Genomic DNA, 20501 nt, shown 5'->3' on the forward strand with positions numbered 1-20501 from the left:
AGGGTCACAGCATAAGGAGGCTGAGAACCATTGCCATAGTAAACATGACATAATAACTCATGTTTGATGTCGCCGTTGTAGGCTCCTTTAAAACACGGCTAGCCTTACGCATCTGTGCATCCTCTGGGTCTAATAGGTACCTGGGAGTCACAGTGATTTGGTGAATGGAAGAATGATGAATGGCCTGTTGCTGATGATGCTGGAGTTCCCACTGTTTGGAAATCCTGTGAACTTAAGCTGTTCCCTAGAGAAGAACTTTCAGATTGTGATCTTTGGGATTCCAGTTGACCTAGAATGTCTTCTTTAGAACCAACATGATCGCTTTTCATTGTTCTGAGAAACACAGCACAAGCAAAAGTGGAGGAGAATTTAATCAGATTTTTCTGAGCACTCCTTTCAATCACAGCCTGACCTTGCAGAGACTCAGTAACCTTTCCAGTAGTGAGGAACAAAACAATGCATTAACCTCCCAACCTTTGTGCTATGCAGCAAGTCTGAGTGCACTACCCACTAGGGACAGTAGTTTCTTTCTCCTGTTGTCACAGGCTTGCAGATGCCACAGCTAAGACAAAAGGCCGAAGGCTGGAGGGTTGATGTAATTGAATTAAGTAGTGAAACAGGGTAATCATCTCATGTGATATTCCAAAGGAACGATACTCCGTGTGTCTGCCTGCGGTCTCCTTTCTTCCCCACTGACTAGTGCTTCCTCATGGCTTTGACCTGCCAAAGGGCTGTCTCTATTTCCAGGCACCTGGCAGGCTCCATAAAGGATCCTTAAAATCATCAGCAATTGCCAGCATATGCTAGGTTTAAAAAGCAGCAACACTCAATGCAATCAACTCTGATTCTTGGATGATAACTCTCCCAGGAACACAGCAGGGTGCTGCAGGGTCACCTTTGACTCCGATGCTATCTGAGACCATGCATTCTGGAAGAGTCTAACACAGTGCCTAAAGTTGATTAAATTCCTGGGGTGCACCAGGAGTTAGATGAGAGCTCTCTACAATAACTTCCCAAACGAAGTATCACCAGCCATCTGTCACACATGTGGAGACTTTGTCTCACAAAGTTAAAACAATACATGGCCAGATTTCATAGTGAAGAAAAGATAAGGACCTGAATCAAACCCAGACTTTGGAGTCTCAAGTTGGCCCCTTAGTTTTCTACACTCTCTCTTTTGGTCCTGAGAGAAATGACAGTGATAAAAATGATGACAACCTCTTGCCATCTGTGTCCTCCCAGTGTCTGAGACGTTAACAGTACTCACTCCCTGCATTCTGCTTTCCCTTCCATCGTTTGCTGTTTGACTTCTGATCCTCACTTGTATGGCATGAACTGTGTCCCCCAGATTCACGTGGTGAATGTCTCGCATCCTAATGTGCCTTAGCTGAGGCTACCTTCAGTGTTCTCATGTGCTGAAACATGTTCTTCACAGTGCTGCTGTTAAAAGATGGTGGGGCTTTGGAAAAGCAGGGCTAATGGAAGGTTTTCTTGGCCCTTCTTCTTGCTCTGCCTTTATGCTCACCACACGTCCTGCTCCTTTTATGTGTTCCCTCCATCATGCATTAGTTATGATGTAATACAATAATGGGACCTTCATTATGCCTGGAATCCTGCTACTTAGACTATTTAAGTAAATCACGTGACTTCATCATAAACTACCCAGCTCAAGTGAGTAAGCAGGCTGATTGCCTGACTACATTTGAAGGTAGGGCCTTTATGAAATGTCAAGATAGTGTGGACTTCTTCCAATACCCAACGGGACTGATATGTTTATGAGGACATCAAAGGATAACTGAACCGAGCTCACAAAGGAAAATACTCATGTAAATACAATGAAAGGACAGTGGCACACGGCTTCCCTGACTTTAGGTTTGCAGCCTTCAGACTCACAAGAAAGAAAAATTCTGTTGTCTAACACACAGGTCTGAGGTATTCTCTCATCTAAATTTTGATGCGACACAAAGCTAATCAAAGAATGTCTTGTTACCTAGGTTTCCCAGTAGATCCTAGGAAGTTTGCTGTCCAATTACATAATATAATTTTTATAACATTCTTCAATAGTAGAATTATTATCTTTTTTTTCAGATAACAGAAATGCAGATAAAGCTATGCTGCTGGCCTAAAGATAAGTAGCTCAAAGTCAAGATGCTAGTTAGAAATGAAACAGACAGGTGTCTCCATCTATCTGGTACCTGACCAAGAATTTTTAAATGCAATGCTGTTTTCTTTTCTGTTTTAGTAATAAAGCCATCACTGTTTACTCAACTGTCACTTAAGCTTAGCAGCATGTCAGCGTATTTCAATACTGACATATATACTGATAGCGAGAGACCCACTGTGGCTTCTATTTCAGAAGGAGCAAACTAGGACCTACAAACTTTAAAAATAACATAGTCAGGCAACATGACATCTAGGAATCAATCCTTGCCTTTTTGTCACCAATGATCACCAATGTTACCAATTTGAAATCAGCAGCTGTTTAGAAAGATAATATGATAGATTCCAAAATTTTAGGAGATAAGAGGCGCCTCATTCCATCATTGGGCAAAATGTGCCAAAGTACAGTGTGGAAGTTTCTAGCTAGTAAAAGATGTCCTGCCAATGAGAAACATGAGGGAGACAGGTGCAGAGGGTTTAAGCTCTTGGGATAGGGAAGACTCAGGTGGATATGTAAGAAGGTGCCAGTTTAATTGTGACAAAAATACTGGACCCAAACGGGGACTTCACAAACTAGAAAAACTTTGGCATCTCGCCAAGGAGCTGACCCAGGTGCTGCATTTGTGTCTGAGGCACCCCAAATGCACATATTTTATTTCACACGTTTTCTTTTTTTTTTTCTCCTTCATTTTTTTTTGTTAATTTATTCACATCACATCTCGATTGTTAGCCCTTCCCCTGTTTCCTCCCATTCTTCCCTCCCTCCCACTTCTCCCCTTCTCCCCTCCCCTATGTCTGTGACTGAGGGAGACCTCCTCCCCCTATATACGCTCTTAGAATATCAAGTCTCTTCTTGGTAACTTGCTATCCTTCCTCTGAGTGCCACCAGGTCTCCCCATCCAGGAGACGTTTCACACATTTTCTAACAGATTTAATTGTGATGAAACAACAGATTACCAAACCCAGACACCCTTGAACTCCATGTCTGTCCCTTTTTATTCTTTTCTCCTTAGATGTAAGTCTCTAAGGGCCAACGCTGTCCTGCATTTTGAGGCAACAGGCCCCGCAGGCCATGACACAATTGGGCTACATACTGGAATTTAAGTCACTGGGGAACAACAAAATGAGTTTTCAAATAGGCAACTTTCTAACAATGTTTCTTAAAATATGGTGGAAGCCCATTAGAGCCAATCATAATTATATAAATTTGACCCCACCTGAAGTGTCCATCTTTCTGGCTATAACTGCAAAGCCATGTGCTTTACAACAAAACACGAGATCTTCTCATTTTGCTCACAAACGTTGGCCTGAAAGTCAGTTAGTAAATAGTACCAGGGGTTATGTAACCCAACTTAAGTCTGCACACTGTGCAGTTGATGAGGGACGGAAGAGTACTTGTCACGAATTACTTGTTTCTGCTTCCTGTTCTAACATTTGACATCCATGGACAGAGTTCAAACGTGGGCCAGACCTTGTAAGTATTCTTTGAAGTGTGTGGCAATCTTATTATATTTTTAATGTCAAGAAGGTAAAGACCTGTGGAAACTCTTGACTCTTCCTGTCTTAATCATCCTTCCACCCACCAGGAACTATTTTGAAGTGTACATAAAGAGTATGTGAGCAATTGATTCTGAGCTAATGATGTACACATAACTCATGAATAGAACACCATCAAATAATCAGAAAGATTGATTCCAAGACTTGTACAGACTACCCTGAGCATCGGAAGCCCTGATATTTCTTAGTCAGAAAATATTTCTTCACACCTGGCATTGAGTGTGTTTTAAAACCAAATAAAAGTGCTTTAATTAGCATGTTATCCTACTTCCTATACCTATACTATATGGGAAATGAAAAGCACTTTGAAAATGGTCAATTATTTTGAGCATCTCCTGTTGGAGATATTTGTTGGCAATGACATAGCAATTTCCATTTTAGGAGAACTTGAATTGCTTTGCAATTTCGTGATTGAATTCAATCACTACAAAATATAACAACCTGGAAGTGAGCTGCCAGAGCGATTCCTCACAGCATGTACGAATGGATTGTCTCCAACTTATTTGTAAACATCAATAACTTTCTAACAAGATTAGACCTTTTTTTTTTTAAGGCTACCTAATTGGATTGCTCCTTATCAGCATTAAGCATATCATTACGATCGTAGATCAGATGGCCTAATATGACAGCAGCTATTATGTCTTAGGTGATCCAGTCATAAGTGACTTTTTGTAGTTGAAGGAAATAAAAAGAATATTACCAGATATTACATATACAAGCATAATCTGTACTAGAGCTTATAACAAAGGAAGATGGAAACAGAGCGAGTGATTAAATGTACCCACAAAAACAGATCAGAAAAATTGATATCCTAATAAGGAAAGGGAAAATTCTGAGAGTGATTATACCTAACAATAATTGTTTTCAAAAGTAATAAAATACAGAGAGATGAAGGGACGTGGCCTATTAGTTTACTCAGTTAAAAAAAATTTCATAACAAATGCTATGGAGTGCTCAGCTCTATGTGGGGATCTGTATTACATCTGCCTTTCCAGGAGTCATCACAGAAGACAGGGCAGGGTGATTCTTAACTGCTAGAAGTTGATGTCTTCAGGGGACTGGTGTTCACTGGTCATGACAATGTGCTGTTGCACATATGAATTCTGAGCAGCTGTGACTGCATGCACAAGACCCAGAGCAGACAAAGCCACACAAACTCCAAGCATCGATGGGGGAGGGACTCAAAAGTCGCACTCCTATCTAAGGACCTACGGATTATTGACAGCTTCTAGGGGAGGGAATCCAAGTTTTGTTTTATTTTGTTTTGTTTTAAGGGATAAGGATCCTGAGAGGCTGCTCATGATTTCAGATGGTCCCATATCCATCCACATGCTGGCAGCAATAAGGGGATTTGGTGGGTATTAAGAGAATTGGGATAAGAAAGGCGGTGGGGAGAAAGAGAGAAGAGAGAAACATGAAGTCATGAAGGTAAGCGTTAGGGAGGAATGGGGAAGATATTTATAGGGGAGAGATTTGGAGGTAAGTTTTACAAAACACATCATATGCATGTATAAAATTCTCAAAAAAGTAAAAATTGCTTTGAGAAAGGAATTTCTCCTGACTTGTGATGAACTTTCTCAACTTTAGTCATCCTAAAAATCTGCTAATGCCCAAACCACACTTAGAAAAATTGCCCTGTCTAAGCAATTTACTTTGATTAACTTATAAACTTCTTCCACAATTCAGTTCATGTTTTCTTCCAGATTTACGGATGAAGACTCTGACACAGAGAAAGAAACGAAGCCATATGGCAATAGTCAAGGTTCTGGGGCTCATTGAATTCATTATTCTGCTGTCCCTTCCTCCACAGAAGGAGGGTGAAACCACACTTAGGTAGAAATGTACATCCTAGCAAGAATCACAAAATTAGTAGCAACAGTATCGAAGCAGAAATTAGAATTACGTTAGAAGTGTGAGTGGCACAGAATCAAAAATTAAACTTGTGATTTTATATTAAAACATAAAGCTTTACCTTCAAGTATTGTACTTGACAGAACTAGGCTTTAAATTCCATTTACTTGAATCTTACTGTAGTCCTCTACCAAGTGTCAGTCACAATATCTGTTAACAAAAAGAATGTCCTCATCCTGTATCAATGGTTTTCTATAATCTCCTAATTTCACATAGCATCATGTACAAAGGGAGGCACACAGATTAGAAAGCCTAAACGTGGCTTTTTACAGTAAACAAAATTATTTAATTTTCATTGTTGCATCTAAGCATTGTAATTATTCTAAATATCACTGCTTTGTTTGTATACATGAAAACAATTTAAGAAGGAATGATCTAATTAATGATTGGCATAGAAATGGAAGATACACTGTTAAGACCTAACCCCTAAAATTCTATGTTTGAGATAGTTTTGTGGTTCAGAAAATGTAAGATTGTTCAGTCTAAGCAAAAACTAAAAATTCATTATGTAACCAGGATAAAACTTTCTAAAACTCCATGTGTCTTTGCTCACTCATATGTTTAATGACATAATATTGACATAAAATAGTCTTTAAAGATCAAAGGATTGTGTGCCCGAATATACTAAATATAATGATATATTATATGTGCATTTGTCATCTGGTAAATATTTGCCTGATAATGTGATTTGTTACTATTTTTTGTGCTCTGTTTTCAATATTAAAGTCTAGTGTCTTCCTCAACACAAATACAAAAACGATGCCCACACCACTTCTGGGAAATCATACAGTTAGCCCAAAAATTCTATTTTTTCCTTAGATCTATTTCTTAATCTGTCACTGAAGAAAGTATTTAACCTTTCCAAGCTAGGAATAATATTTTTGATAACTTCACAAAGTTGTTTTGAAAGAATGTTTGAATTACTTACTGGCAGGTATTAATTATCAGTAGATGGCAGCCGTCATGATTGTTCTTGCCTACTTACTTAGTAAGGCATTTTTCTCAACTGTACGTGAGTGGGGGCTAGGGACAAGCTGATGTCTGACTGTTTCTAGCTGTGTGAACTTGGCCAGAGTAATTTGTCTCTAATGAACACATTTGCACACTGTTGGCAGGAGCTTGACATGGACTGTTTCTCACTCTCTTCAAACTGTGCCTTAGAAGGATACTATGAAGCAGCAAGTCATAGTCCTTGACCTCCATTAAACACTTGATCGTGACATGACTGGAGGCAGAATTGGTTTATTTGTGGGTGTATTCTTTGTAGCTAGGAGAATACCTGCCACATGGTAGGTTTTGATATATATTTTGTCAAATGACCTGGACTTGAGTTCTATCACTGTTGCTATATAGTGCTTGCATAATTTATGGTAATTTACTTAAAATTGCAAATATTGAGCCTGCGATCCATATAATGGTGATGACAACAATAATGGAGATGACAACAATTGAATAGTAACTGCAAATAAGTAGATTTAAAGATTAGAAGATTTTTGCATAGCACATGAGCATCTTAGTTCTAAACATTCTTTCTGCTGGTATAACATGATATATAACATCTAACATCTACTCATATAAAAACTCATTATTTTAAGCTATAATTGAGGTAAACCAAGTATGTTTTTATTATATCCAGAATACCCAGTAGGGATATGCTTACTTTAAAATAGACTCTGGAACCGAAATCTATACTATACTATAGAATTGTTTTTCAAGACAAGATTTCAGATAGAAAGGTTTATGCTGGAAGGTGAATAAGGCATCTTCTTAATTTGCCTTATCTTCTTCTTTCTTTGTAATGAAACTTCGCAGGCAAAGTGAGGCCAACACTTCTGCAAAGGAAGGCTGTGCATCAACCCTGCTACTCCAAATCCCTTGGAAAGAAGGCAATTTGAAAATAAGCAGCTAAGCTTTAACCCTGTAATCGAAGCAGATAATGTAGCCATAGTCTGTATTTTATATACTTGGTGGAGTGGAAAATTGAGTCCGTTTGAAGAATCTGGTTCCCATTTCAGTGTCTAAAGGAAGCTGGCAAAAACCAGCCTTATTGACCAGACTCTTATTTTACTTGAATATTACTTCTTAGGTCAATGCAAATGGAAAATAGGCATGTAAGAACTCTTGTTAGCCACACAGGTGAACAGCATCACAGTATTAATAAAATAAAGATTGTAGTGAATCAGATGCAACATTTTCATTAAAAAATTTATCATAGAGGAGGTAGCCCTTGATCATAGACCTAGGGGTGGGGAATAGGGTGAAAGCGGGAGGGAGGGAGGGATGGGAGGATACAAGTGATGGGATAATAATTGAGTTGTAATCTGAATAAATTAATAAAATAAAATAAAATTTATCATATTTCTATATATCTTACTAGGTCAACAAATTTGATGCAAATTAACAGTCATAAAAAGGAGGAAACAAAAAAATCATAAAGCAGGCATCACTTGCCCCCCACCCCCCCAAAAAAAGAAAGAAAAAGTTACAGTAATGAACAGTATAGCCTGTCTCTGGCTTGTTCACTTTTTCAAGGACTACTTGTTTTCTTCAGACACCTTAACCCAACATGTCTGGTGCACTGCTACTGCTCTCTTGAACACATGTCATGTTCTGCTTTCTCTGTTTCTTACCTTGGTTAATTCCAACATGGTCCTTTAGTCAAATATCTTTTCTATTATTCACTGTGGAGCACCACTGCAGGCTTCAGACCCCTCCCTGTCTCTTTCTGAAGGTGTAATCAAGCAAGGTAATTCATCTCCTATCTTCCACTTTCCTATTCTGTAGAATAGTGCCCATCTTACATGATTATGTATATTACAGAAATTTGATATGTTGGACTGTGTAGAACTCAGAACAGCATTGGATTCAGTATAAATTCTAGATATTCCAGTATAAGTTTGATATCTGGGAATTTAAGCATAGTAATTCTTTTTTGTTTGTTTGGGTTTTTTGGTTTTTTTTCTTTTTATTAATTTATTCTTCTTACATCTCAATGGTTATCCCATCCCTTGTATCCTCCCATTCTTCCCTCCGTCCCATTTTCCCCTTACTCCCCTCCCCTGTGACTGTGCCTGAGGGGGACTTCCTCCCCCTTTATATTTAAGCATAATAATTCTAAAGCTCATGAAGGCAATGAAATATCCCACACCCTCAAAAAAACTGCTAAAAGGAAAGTTTACAAATTTTTCTGGCTAGGGGTTGGGAATTTAGCTCAGTGGTAGAGCACTTGCCGAACAAGCACAAGGCCCTTGATTTGGTCCTCAGTTCTGGAAAAAAATAACTTCACAAAATTTCCTGGCTCATTTTTCAGATATTCCATCAGCATTCCCTACTCTCTGCCTAGATTGAAGGTTTTAACCAAACTCGCTATGGAAGATGTAGCACCAGCTTTTTTACTAGTGAGAAACCAAATACAAACTTCAAGTGTTTGTAGAAAAAAAATGAAGAAGATATCAGAAGTTGGAAAGCTCTCCCATACTCATGGATCAGTAGGATTAACATAGTAAAAATGGCAGTTTTTACCAAACTCAATCTACAGATTTAATGCAATCCATATCAAAATTCCAATACAATTCTTTACAAACTTTGACTGAGCATACCCTACCTTCATATGAGGAAAAAAACGGGATAGCTAAAACATTTCTATACAATAAAAGAACATCTGGTGGTATCTCATCCCTGATTTCAAGCTGTAGTACAGAACAATAGTAATAAAAATTGCATGGTATTGGCATAAAAACAGACACTGGCATAAAAACTGGTTGATTAATGGAATCTAATAGAAGACCCAGAAACAAACCCACACACCTATGGTCACTTTATTTTTGACAAAGAAGCCAAAACCATACAATGAAAAATGAAAGCATCTTTAAAAAATGGTGGTGGTCTAACTGGATGTCTGCATGTAGGATGCATATAGATCAATATTTATCACCCTGCACAAAGCTTAGGTCCAAGTGGATCAACTACCTAACATGAAAATGGGTACATTAAATCTAAAAGAAGAGAACCTGGGAAATAGACTTGAACTCATTGGTACAGGAGACATTTTTTTGAACAGAAAACCAACAGCTCCAATACCAAGATCAATAATTAATAAATGGGACCTCAGGAAACTGAATAGTTCCTATAAGGCAAAGGACACTGTCAAGAGGACAAAACAGTAGCCTACAGAATGAAAATAGATTGTCACTAACCCTACATCTGATAGAAAGCTATTATCCAAAATATGTAAGGAACTCAAGAAATTAAATACCAACAAATCAAATAACCCAGTTGAAATGGGGTACAGAGCTAAGCAGAGAATTCTCAGTAGAAGAATCTGTAATGACTGAGAGGCACTTAAAAAAGGTTCAGTGCCCTTAGTCATCAAGGAAATGCAAATCAAAATGACTCTGAGATTCCATCTTACGCCTATTCAAATAGCTAGGATCTAAAACTCAAGTGACAACACTTGAGGACAGCTGGTGAGGATGCAGACCAGAGGGAACACTCTTCCATTGCTAGTGGGATGGCAAACTTGTATAACTACGGTGGAAATCAACCTGGAGGTTTCTCAGAAAATTGAGAATAGTTCTGTCTCAAGACTGAGCCATACCACTTCTGGGCATATACCTGAAAGATGCTCCACCATACAAAAGGACATTTGCTCAGGTATGTTCATAGCAGCTTTATTCAAAGTAGCCAGAATCTGGAAGCAACCTAGGTGTCCCCTCAACTGAAGAATGGATAAAGAAACTGTGGTATATTTACACAATGGAATACTATTCATCTATCAAAAACAAGGAAATCTTAAAATTTGCAGGCAAATGGATGGAACTAGAGACAGTCATCCTGAGAGAAGTAACCCAGACCCAGAAAGACACTCATGGTCTGTACTCACTTATAAGTGGATATTAGCCATAAATTACAGGATATCCATACTACAATCCATATGCCAGGGAGCCCAAGGAAAAATGCTTGAATCTTACTCAGAAGAGGAAATAAAGTAGACATGTGAAGCAGAGAGAGGAGTGGAAATGGGTGAGAGAGGGGCTGCAGCTGGTAACGAGAGTAGAGATCACGTGGGCAAAGAGTGTGTGTTGGGGTGAGGGATTAGGGAGTGAGAACAGAAATCATTGAGGAGGGACATCTCTGGGACAGGGGATGCCCCTGGGAGTCCATTGGGGTGACCCTATCTGAGATTTCTAACAGTTGGGGATGTAGAGCCTGAAATTGCCACCACCTATAGCCCAAGTGGAACTTCCAGTGGAGGGAGGGGATACCATAACTTACCCATAAAGCCTTGGACCCAAAATTTGTCCTGCCTACAAGCAATTGCATAAAGATGGAGCACAGATTGAGGGGCTGGCAAACCAATGACTGACTCAACTTGACACCCACCGCATGGGAGTGAGCCAACCTCTGACACTATTAATGGTACTCTGCTATGCTTGCAGACAGGAGCCTAGCATAGCTGTCTTCTGAGCGGCTTCATCTAGCAGCTGGTGGAAACAGATGCAGAGATCTAGCCAAACGAAAGGTGGAACTCAGAGAGTTTTTGTGGAAGAGTAGGAGGAAGGATTGAGGGAGCCAGAGGGGTCAAAGACACCTCGAGAAGACCTAAAGAAAGATTCAACTAACCTGGGTCCACGGTGACTCCCAGAGACTGAAATACCAACTAATGAGCTTGAATGGGTTGGACCTAGACCCCCCTACACTTATGTAAGACATGTGCAGCTTGGCCATCATGTGGGTCCCTTAACAGTGAGAGTAAGGGCTGTCTTTGACTCTATTTCCTGCCTTTGGATCTTTTCCACTTAGCTGGGCTGCCTTGTCTGGCTTCGGTGGGAGAGGATGAGCTTAGTCTTGTGATTTGGGGTGCCAGCGTGAGTTGGTACCCGCTAGGATCCCCCTTCTCGGAGAAGAAGGAGAAGGGGGAATGGGAGTGTGAGGAAAGAACTGGGAAGAAAGGGGGCAGTGGGCTGGGATCTGGCTGTAAAGTGATTATAAATAATGTTTCCTAGGGATTGCTGCTGTGCTTCTAATTGGCATCATGTTAAAAGCTTCCTTTTGAAGACAAATCCACTAACAGTGAAATTTTGGTGAGTTCTCTTTCTATATATGTCAATATGTCACCAGGGAAAATCAAACTTTGTTAAACTTTAGGCTGGATATAGAATTAAGTGTTGCAATTATTCAGGCCAATGTGCTCATGATGGGTTATCAGTTATGAGAAGTCTGGTTAGTGATGACCCCATCTCATCTATTCTTTAGTCTTCTCAATTCAATGCAAATTATGTACCAAAACATTAATTTAGTAAATAAACTATTGTTTGAATGAGAACACTGAGTCATTACTAAGTGGATGTTATTTTGATCTCAATTCAAATAAAAATGTGCATAAATATAAATACACATATAATCAAGTGTTTAATGCTTTCTCTTTTGTGTGAGCTCCTGGCTATTATCAATAAGTACCCTTTCAGTCATTATAACATCACTTGAATAAACAGGAAAATGATTATTATTTTTTTAGAGATAAAGTAAATGACTCAGTTATTCATTTAGGAGACACAGCCAAAGGCTTTGCCAGCATTCTGTTGTTGGAGAAAAAGCAATTTGTATTCATATTGGTGCCGTTGCTAGGAATTTCTTGGTACAAAGCCATATGTGATGTGGATCGTCATATTCCTTAATTTTGCAAACATGCATTCATCACTAGTTTTCATGTTTTGGGATTAAGAGTAAATATTATGAAAAATTTTGTGACTGATTGTGAGGTTGTCTTGGTTCTGAAAATAACCATTTCTGGATTTCCAAATGTATGGAATTTAGGTAGTAACATTTTTTACTGTTCCTCTCTCTCTGCCCCCTACCTAGTATGGGGCTTTGTGTGAAGAGGCTGAATTTTTTTTTTATTAATTTATTCTTGTTACATCTCAATGTTTATCCCATCCCCTGTATCCTCCCATTCCTCCGCCCGCCCCATTTTCCCATTATTCCCCTCCCCTATGACTGTTCCTGAGGGGGATTACCTCCCCCTGTATATTCTCATAGGGTATCAAGTCTCTTCGTGGCTACCAGCTGTCCTTCCTCTGAGTGCCACCAGGTCTCCCCCTCCAGGGGACATGGTCAAATGTGAGGCACCAGAGTACGTGAGAAAGTCATATCACACTCTCCACTCAACTGTGGAGAATATTCTGACCATTGGCTAGATCTGGGAAGGGGTTTAAAGTTTACCTCCTGTATTGTCCTTGGCTGGTGCCTTAGTTTGAGCGGGACCCCTGGGCCCAAATCTGCCTATCATATTGTTCTACTTGTAGATTTCTAGGACCCTCTGGATCCTTTTATTTTGCTATTCTCCCATGTGTCTCTCATTTAGAGTCCCAATAGGATGCCCTCCCCTCTGTCCCAGTTTCCTGGTAAGTGAAGGCTTTCGTGGAAGAGGCTGAATTTTATCAGCAATATTATCACACACTTTGACAGTCTGGTCTCTCATTGCATTGAGCCAATAGTAAGGACCCAATGGGATTAGAGAGGAAAAGAAGACAGAGGTGAAGACGTACAAATTACATTCCTGGAAGCAAAAGTTCACATTCAATGCTTCCCCAGATTTCTTTTTAATTTGAAACCTGTGAATAAGTCAACTGTGGTAAAATTTACAGGGACCTCCTCACTACATTTCAGAGGTGATGAATACAGCTCTGCCTGAAAATTGATGACAACATAGGCTTTGGGTGTGGAAACCTAGTTCTGCTATTTGGGAAAGTTTTATTTTTCTGTTCCAAGAAATTTTTTATATTACAAGTGAAGAATAATTACTTTTTCCAGGTTGTATTTGCTGAGCTACAATGCGTCATTTATTTATCCTAATGGTGTTTTATGCATTAAGTGCTTTATTTCTTTATTTAATCCTTGATAATAATAATAATGATAATAATAATACATTTTCAGATGATAACAGAAAGAGTTTTGTATCTCCAGTATGCTATGCTCCCTTTCTTCATTCACTTGAACAAGTTTCTTTTTTCAGGCTCAGATGTTACTTTATCAGTGTGGTTTGCTCTGACCCAGCCCATATATCTCCGTAGCTCACATCCATTTTTAAATATGACACCCCACATTTGCTTCCTTCATAATACTCATTCCATCAGGAGGGGCTGTATTTTGTTTTCATGTTATTTCTACCCTTCCAAATAATATCTGTGAGATGTGTAACTTGCAAACAAATGCCCTTCTCTTAGGATATTCTGCATGTTTCATATGATTTCTCTAAATAAAGCACAGGCAGAATTGTGGAATAAAGACTAAACAAAGAAACTGGGTCAAAATATCCCAGGAATTTGCTTAGTAACAAGCACAACAAAAACCCAACGTGTGCCAGGATGGTGCCTTCCCTCTGCCTCTTTCAGTTATTCTTGGAAGAATGGAGTGGACCCAGACAATGCCGTAGCATAAGATTCACAGAAGTTTGTTTCCATCTCAGAAAGAAAATAGACAATAGTACAGTGACCAGTAGTGTGGTAAGTGAGGAAGCAAAAAGGGGAGGAGAGAACAACTTTAGAAAGTAGCTGGTGATACCAGACAGGGGGACTCCTGGACCCACTGTTGAGTGAGGCAATTAGGCTGCTACATTTGATTGTGTATCATCAATAGCCTAGGATGGACCTTCAAAGATCAGTGAAAAATTGTATGGTCAGGGGACAGCAGTGTGGTTCCAAAACTTGAACAAGAAAATCCTCAATTTAGTAGACAGCTGTTGTATTCTGATCTCATTTCTCACTGTTTTTCAGGAGTTAACACTGGGCAGAACCCCACATGTTAAATTAATGCTCATGAGAGTACATCAGTTGCTAATTTTCAGCTACCATCAGGTGGCTTGAGTAGCCCATTGACTGAACTGGTTACTCCTTTCCACTCAAAGTCATGCATTGCTCTCAGAAATCTTTCTATGGTAGGTGGACTTTTGGACATTTGTTTGGCTGTTTTCTCAAGCATTAAAACAATAAATTTGAGGGTTGTAATTTTTTACCTTTTATTAAATATTTTATCTCTAAACACTTGAAAGCATATGGTCTTTCAGAAACTCTTCACTGTGGGCTACTTCTTTTAATGCCTTAATTTGAGTGTGCATTGTTGAGTGACTGGAAAGTGAAGAAGGAGGAGGGACAAAGAGTGTGTTGTTGAAGAGTAGACAATGATGAAGGAGAAGAAAGCAGACCTGTTGTGTCTTGCTCTCAGGATGAGACTGTGACAGAAATGTTCATAGACCAGCCTTTCCAGGCTCATCACAAAAGCTTTCCAAAGATGGTTATCAGCCTCCTGGTTTTCAGAGAGCAGTGCTGCTATCTGTTGAGGACTAGTGATTCAATTTTGTGCTAATTGAGGAGATCAGATAGATGTCTTCCCAGGATCCTTCAAGTTTTAAGTTTTCTAATTCTGGGCTCAACTTGCTTCATGCTTAGCCAGAGTTTAGGCTTTTCTATAGGAAGCTTACTCTCAGACACACAGCATTGGAGGTCTTGTGAGGTCACACAGAGAAAACTCCCTCTGCCACTCAAAGGTCAATCATGTCTAGAACCACTCAGGTCAGCCAAGACTCATTTTCAGTTCCTCTAAGGCCAGACATAGGCTAGGTATACTTTTCTTCTAGGGTCCTAGGGGCCCTCTGATTATCTGTTGTTGGTTTGACTTACCTACCGTTCACCCTATATTCACATCTTTACATTGTGCAAAATTGTTAAGATCTCCACAGAGGAGTTGTAATATGATCACTTGATATACATAATGATGGAATACATTGTCCTCTTTTCCAAGTTAGCTACTTCTACATTGTGGGGTTTTTTGATAGTTGGATACTTGAAATGGTTACTATTGGGTAGAGACATTTACGTCTGAAGATGGAAAGGGTCCACGAATCGTGCTGTGTATCCAGCATCATGTAAATAAAAGCTAGTTTCTAGTTCTTAATAGCATGGTATATATTAATTGTATATTGTCATGGATTTTATAAAAAATTTTCACATATAGCATGTAGAAAGTTCTCTATATATTTTAAACATAACTATATATAATATATGGCTTATGTATCTTTATAAAATCTATCTACAAGTAAGACAAAACATGCCTTTCTGTGTCTGGCTTTTTAAAAAATTTGATAATCTCATAGTACAGCCATTTTCAACAAATTGTATAAATTTGCTCATTATAGTTGAGTAGAACTCTATTATACATGTGATATTTTCTTCATTCATCTGTTGATGGACACCTAAATTGATAGCATAACTTGACTGTTGCAAATAGTGCTATAATAAGGAGAACTGTCCACTTTTTCCTGTGATTTGTTGGCTTAGAGTCCATTGATATATACCTGGAGTGAGTTTGCTAAGCCAAAGCCTAGTTCTGATGTAGATTTTGAGGAATCTTCACAATGTTCTCAATATTGTTAGGATGTAGTTACTTACATTCCTACTTGTGGCCATATAAGGGTTTCTTTGTTTACCAAAATTAGTTTACTTTATTTTTGATAAACATCCTCAAAGACATGAAATCAAGTCTTAATCTTACTTCAGTTTGGATATCCTGAAGTATAAGGATATTCAATTTTTTATTTATAATATTTTTGTTATTCTTATCCTTTGTGTTTAGGATAGTTTTTTTTTTTTTCTTGGCTGTAATTTCAAGAAACACCCTCTTAGGGTAGAATGGAGTTGAATTAATTTGTCTATCTATAGACATTTTGCTAGATATTAGTACCAGGAAAACACTGAGAAAATTTGTCAATTTTGTTTTTCACTAAGCAAATATGAAGACTCATTTGGCACTTATGTTTTACATGTATATATGATACAAATGGCTATATTTTCATCAAATCTCAGGTTAGCTGGCAATGTTGACTCTACCTAGGAAGGGGAAAAGTAATTGCTCTAATAAGCAACCTGCTTTTGATGAGCAGAGGTCATCAACCCTGCAGCTTCAGCATCATATCAGATTAAGGCTTTTTAACCCTTATATTAGAGCTTTGTGGGCTGCTGCTGACGTGTGATGTCTTATTTGTGAAGTGCTGTGTGTAGACAATATGTACGTGTTTAAATGTGCAATCAAAAAAAAAAATAAAACAATGTGCCACAATAATAATTTTAAAGATTCTGTGCATAGAATTTCTACCTGGAAAAAATAATTTCTTTTATTGTTACTTTTCCCATAAAGAATGTAACACACAGTATCAACTTGGGTTTGCTTCTGTGTTTGCTGTTTTGAATTTTATTCTATATTTAGAAATATGGTTTGTTGACTGCTCTCAACACAAGGCACAGTGATGACAAATATTCACTAAATGGATACTCATGCCTGCTGGATCTTACTAATATGGGATAGCACCATTCAAAAATAACTGTTTTTTTTTTAAATTGTAAGATTTTTGACAATATAATTTTTTGAGGTTTTTTTTGTACTGTATAGAGCTATGATATTTACATTTTAAATCACCAATTGACTCAATGATTCTTAGAAAATGATATGGCAAAATGAATATAAGGAAGGCAGGTGGAGATACTGTCTTTATACCCACAACTTGGATAGTTCTCAGTTTTTCATGTTCTATATCCTTAGTAGGGAAGACAGCCTTTTCTTGTCTGATTCTAGGAGTTGTTTTATTCTTTATTCTTGGAATTAAATTAATATGAGCCTTTATTTTTTAAACATTTGTTTTTTTTTAACTACTTATAAATTGACAGGGTCAGCGGTATGTAGTATCTTTATAAACTTCACCAATGTTCTCTCTTTGGGCGGTCTCTATTTTCTAACACACAATGATTACAGATAGTTGGAGAAAGAGAAGGCAGGCCGGCATGCTAGTTAGCTTCATATGTCAACTTGGCTAAGCTAGAATGCTCAATTATCTAATCGAACTTTAATCTAAATGAGATAGTATATAACAGTGGTGATGTCTACTATTGGTAACTTCAAGTAAAAGACAAATCAGTTTGTATATAGTGAGTGAGTCTCATGAAATCTATGAAGATGTTAAACAGACCTGATACTTCCTGAGGAAGAATCCCAACTCCATAATACAGCATCAAATGCTGCCTAACTTTCCACTTCTATAAGCCAAAGTAATTTTATTTATGTGTATGTGTTTAGACATAAGCACGTGCATAGGAATATACATATATATGTATGCAATACATGTGTGTGCACATATATGTATGTGCATGTTTGTAATATGATATTGTTTCATTTTTTTCTAGTGAACCTTGACCACTGTGGGCAGAGGATATGCAAAGAAAAAGAAAATCATACTTTAAAAAATGAGGTTTAAGAAATTGTAGGAGAAATCGAATAAAGATAGTACATATATTTCTCAACATGTATCGTATGATCTGGCAATCCCGCCTTGGATTTTTTGTACAGTAAACATAATTGGTATGTTAAAGAGACACCTGTAACTCCATGTTAATTTGCAGAACTAGTCACTCTAGCCAAGCAAAGGAATTAACCTACTAGGTGGATAAATGTGTGTAGTCAGTATAGCTCTTATAGACAGAGGAATACCATTCAGCCTGGAAAAGAATATGTTGTCATATATAATAACAGAGGTGGGACGGGACATCATTAAGTGAAAGAAGGCAGATACAGAATGAAAAACACTTCATCGTCTCACTTATATGTAGAAGTTTAAAAAGTAGATCTCATAGAATTTGAGAGTGTAATCGTGTATCTGCTAATATGTATAGTGTACTGGATAGTGAGAAACATAGATGCAAATGAGGGATGCTTAAGGTTAATTAATTTTTACTAACTTATAGTTAGATATGGGTTCTGTTGTATATCAGAGTGGCCCCTGGGGACTATAATATATCATACATCCCAGAAAAGCTGGAATTAGGGGGTTTATATAATTTATATCAAAGAAAAGATAAATGCTTGAGGATATGGATATGTTTATCCATCTGAACATTATGCAGAATATACATGTATCAAAACACCACATGGCACTCCATAAATATGGACATTTTATGTTGCAATTAGAAAACAAGAAACTTGCAAAAATAACAGAGCTTAAATTGTCAGTTGCTGTGCAACCGTTTTAAGGGAAGCAACCACACTTGAGGCTGGTCCCTCGAAACTCAGATGGAAAGGAAATGCCTCAGGGCCAGAAAACATGGGCCTCTGTTACTAACACTAAGCTTTCAGCCTGCCAAATGAAAAATGCCTGTTGCTTGTACCTAGGTGTTTCAGATAAACGCGAGCTGTAAATAGACATTGCTTTGCAGGAGATGATATATCGATTCTTTGTAGAAGCAGAGATTGCAATGCACGCGGACCTAAACAAACAAAGCAACCGATGTGGGGGCGAAAAGGAAAGGAAACTTGCTTTGAATAGCAGGAGACGACGTTTTGGCAGCTGAGCAGGGCAAGAGCTTCATGAGGCGCTCTTTAATGCTGCGCTTGGTGTTGTTCTGAGCGTAGAGGAAACCTAGAAAATACACGATCGGTTCTGTTAGTGCTGTCAGCACACAGGGACCCACAGGGCTCCAGGGCTCACCAGCAAAGCGGGGCAGGCAGGATGGGGACACAGCCAACTAGCTCAGGCAAACACAGACAGCATGTTAGGGCCCCCAAAGTTGGTATCTTTATTTTCTTTTTATCTAAACTTCATATGTAAAGGTGTTGATCAACAAATGAAAACAGAACAAAAAGGATTTTCAGGGGATGACATGAGTAAAATTTGGTGGCTTATTTTGGGTATCAGATTAAAAAAAAAACCACAACAAATTCCACTGGAGAAATGTTACCTGTATTGAAATTTTAATATTCAAGCAAGTGTTGAGGGCCCGCAACTCAATCTTCTATACACATTGTTCCTGTCCTTGATTACAAAGGAGGTGGGTGCGCTCATAAATCATCCACACAGCAATCACCTGATAGTACCTTTGCCTTCCCTGAAAATGAGGAAATCAATGTCCTTGACAGGCAGTCTCATTAGCATATGGTGAGGAGTCCGGATATGTGGAAATCCTTCCCATTTTTCACACAGTGACATTAATGAATGGAGCTTATTCAAGCAAAGCCATTCCAAAGGAAGCAAGGTGTGTTTCCAAAAAGGAGTAGAGCCCGGTGCTGCAGGAGTGCATCCCTGACTTCAGGCAGTTGGAATAGACTCAGAGAAAAATCAGTAGTGGCTCCATCGGCAAGCTAGCCAGTGCCTGAGACAACTTGTCGTGTCAGGAACCCACTGCCTTCAACAGTCGCATCCGCTCAAAATGCCTGAGAACACGAATCTGTTTGTGAACATGAATTGCTTCCCTCAGGTTGTTTTGGAAGGTGCCTGATCTAATGCAACACAAGAGAATCAGTTAGGTTTAAAATTGCATTATCTTTGTGGCCAGGACCTGACAAATATTCCCCTTCTTCCTTTTCTACTTTTTTCTTCTTCTACCTTGGAATCTTAAGCAAGCCCTGACCCTGACCCTAGAGATTGACTCCTTCCGGGGGTGTCTTCCATCCCACCATGAGAACATACAGGCTGTGACGAAATGAAGGGGGAAATATGCAAATATGCAATTAGATCATCCTTCAGATTATGAGCCGTCTTAAACGTTCATACTGTCTGGGATTTGGTCCAGAAGTCTGCACAAGATCTGACACTGCATCATTCTGTGGTCCTTCCATCCAATCTCCTTACTGCTCTAGTTCATTGACCACTGACCAAGTCATCCTTTCTGATTTTGTCAGAACTCACAAATCATCTTTCCAGCCTAGCCACTTAGCTAGTGAAAAACGCTGAGGACCTGACACAAAATAAAATGTCAATATTCACATTGGGCGTAGAGAGACCAATATCGATTTCCATTTTAAATCTGATTTATTCAATCTGTATGCCAATATCC

General features: G+C 38.6%; 1 protein-coding gene across 4 annotated transcripts in view; it reads right to left on the minus strand.

The window, feature by feature from the left end:
* Kcnip4 (potassium voltage-gated channel interacting protein 4) overlaps positions 1–20501 on the minus strand; it is a 1056025-nt gene that overhangs the window by 103990 nt on the left and 931534 nt on the right. The window contains exon 2 of one of the 4 annotated variants that reach the window (XM_051165118.1): positions 18982–19087. The exons of the other annotated variants lie outside the window; for them this stretch is intronic. Coding sequence (XP_051021075.1) covers positions 18982–19087 — 106 coding nt within the window. The remainder of the gene's footprint in view (positions 1–18981; positions 19088–20501) is intronic. 4 annotated transcript variants of the gene reach the window in all.

Source organism: Acomys russatus, chromosome 22, assembly GCF_903995435.1.
Source record: "Acomys russatus chromosome 22, mAcoRus1.1, whole genome shotgun sequence".
Taxonomy (NCBI): domain Eukaryota; kingdom Metazoa; phylum Chordata; class Mammalia; order Rodentia; family Muridae; genus Acomys; species Acomys russatus.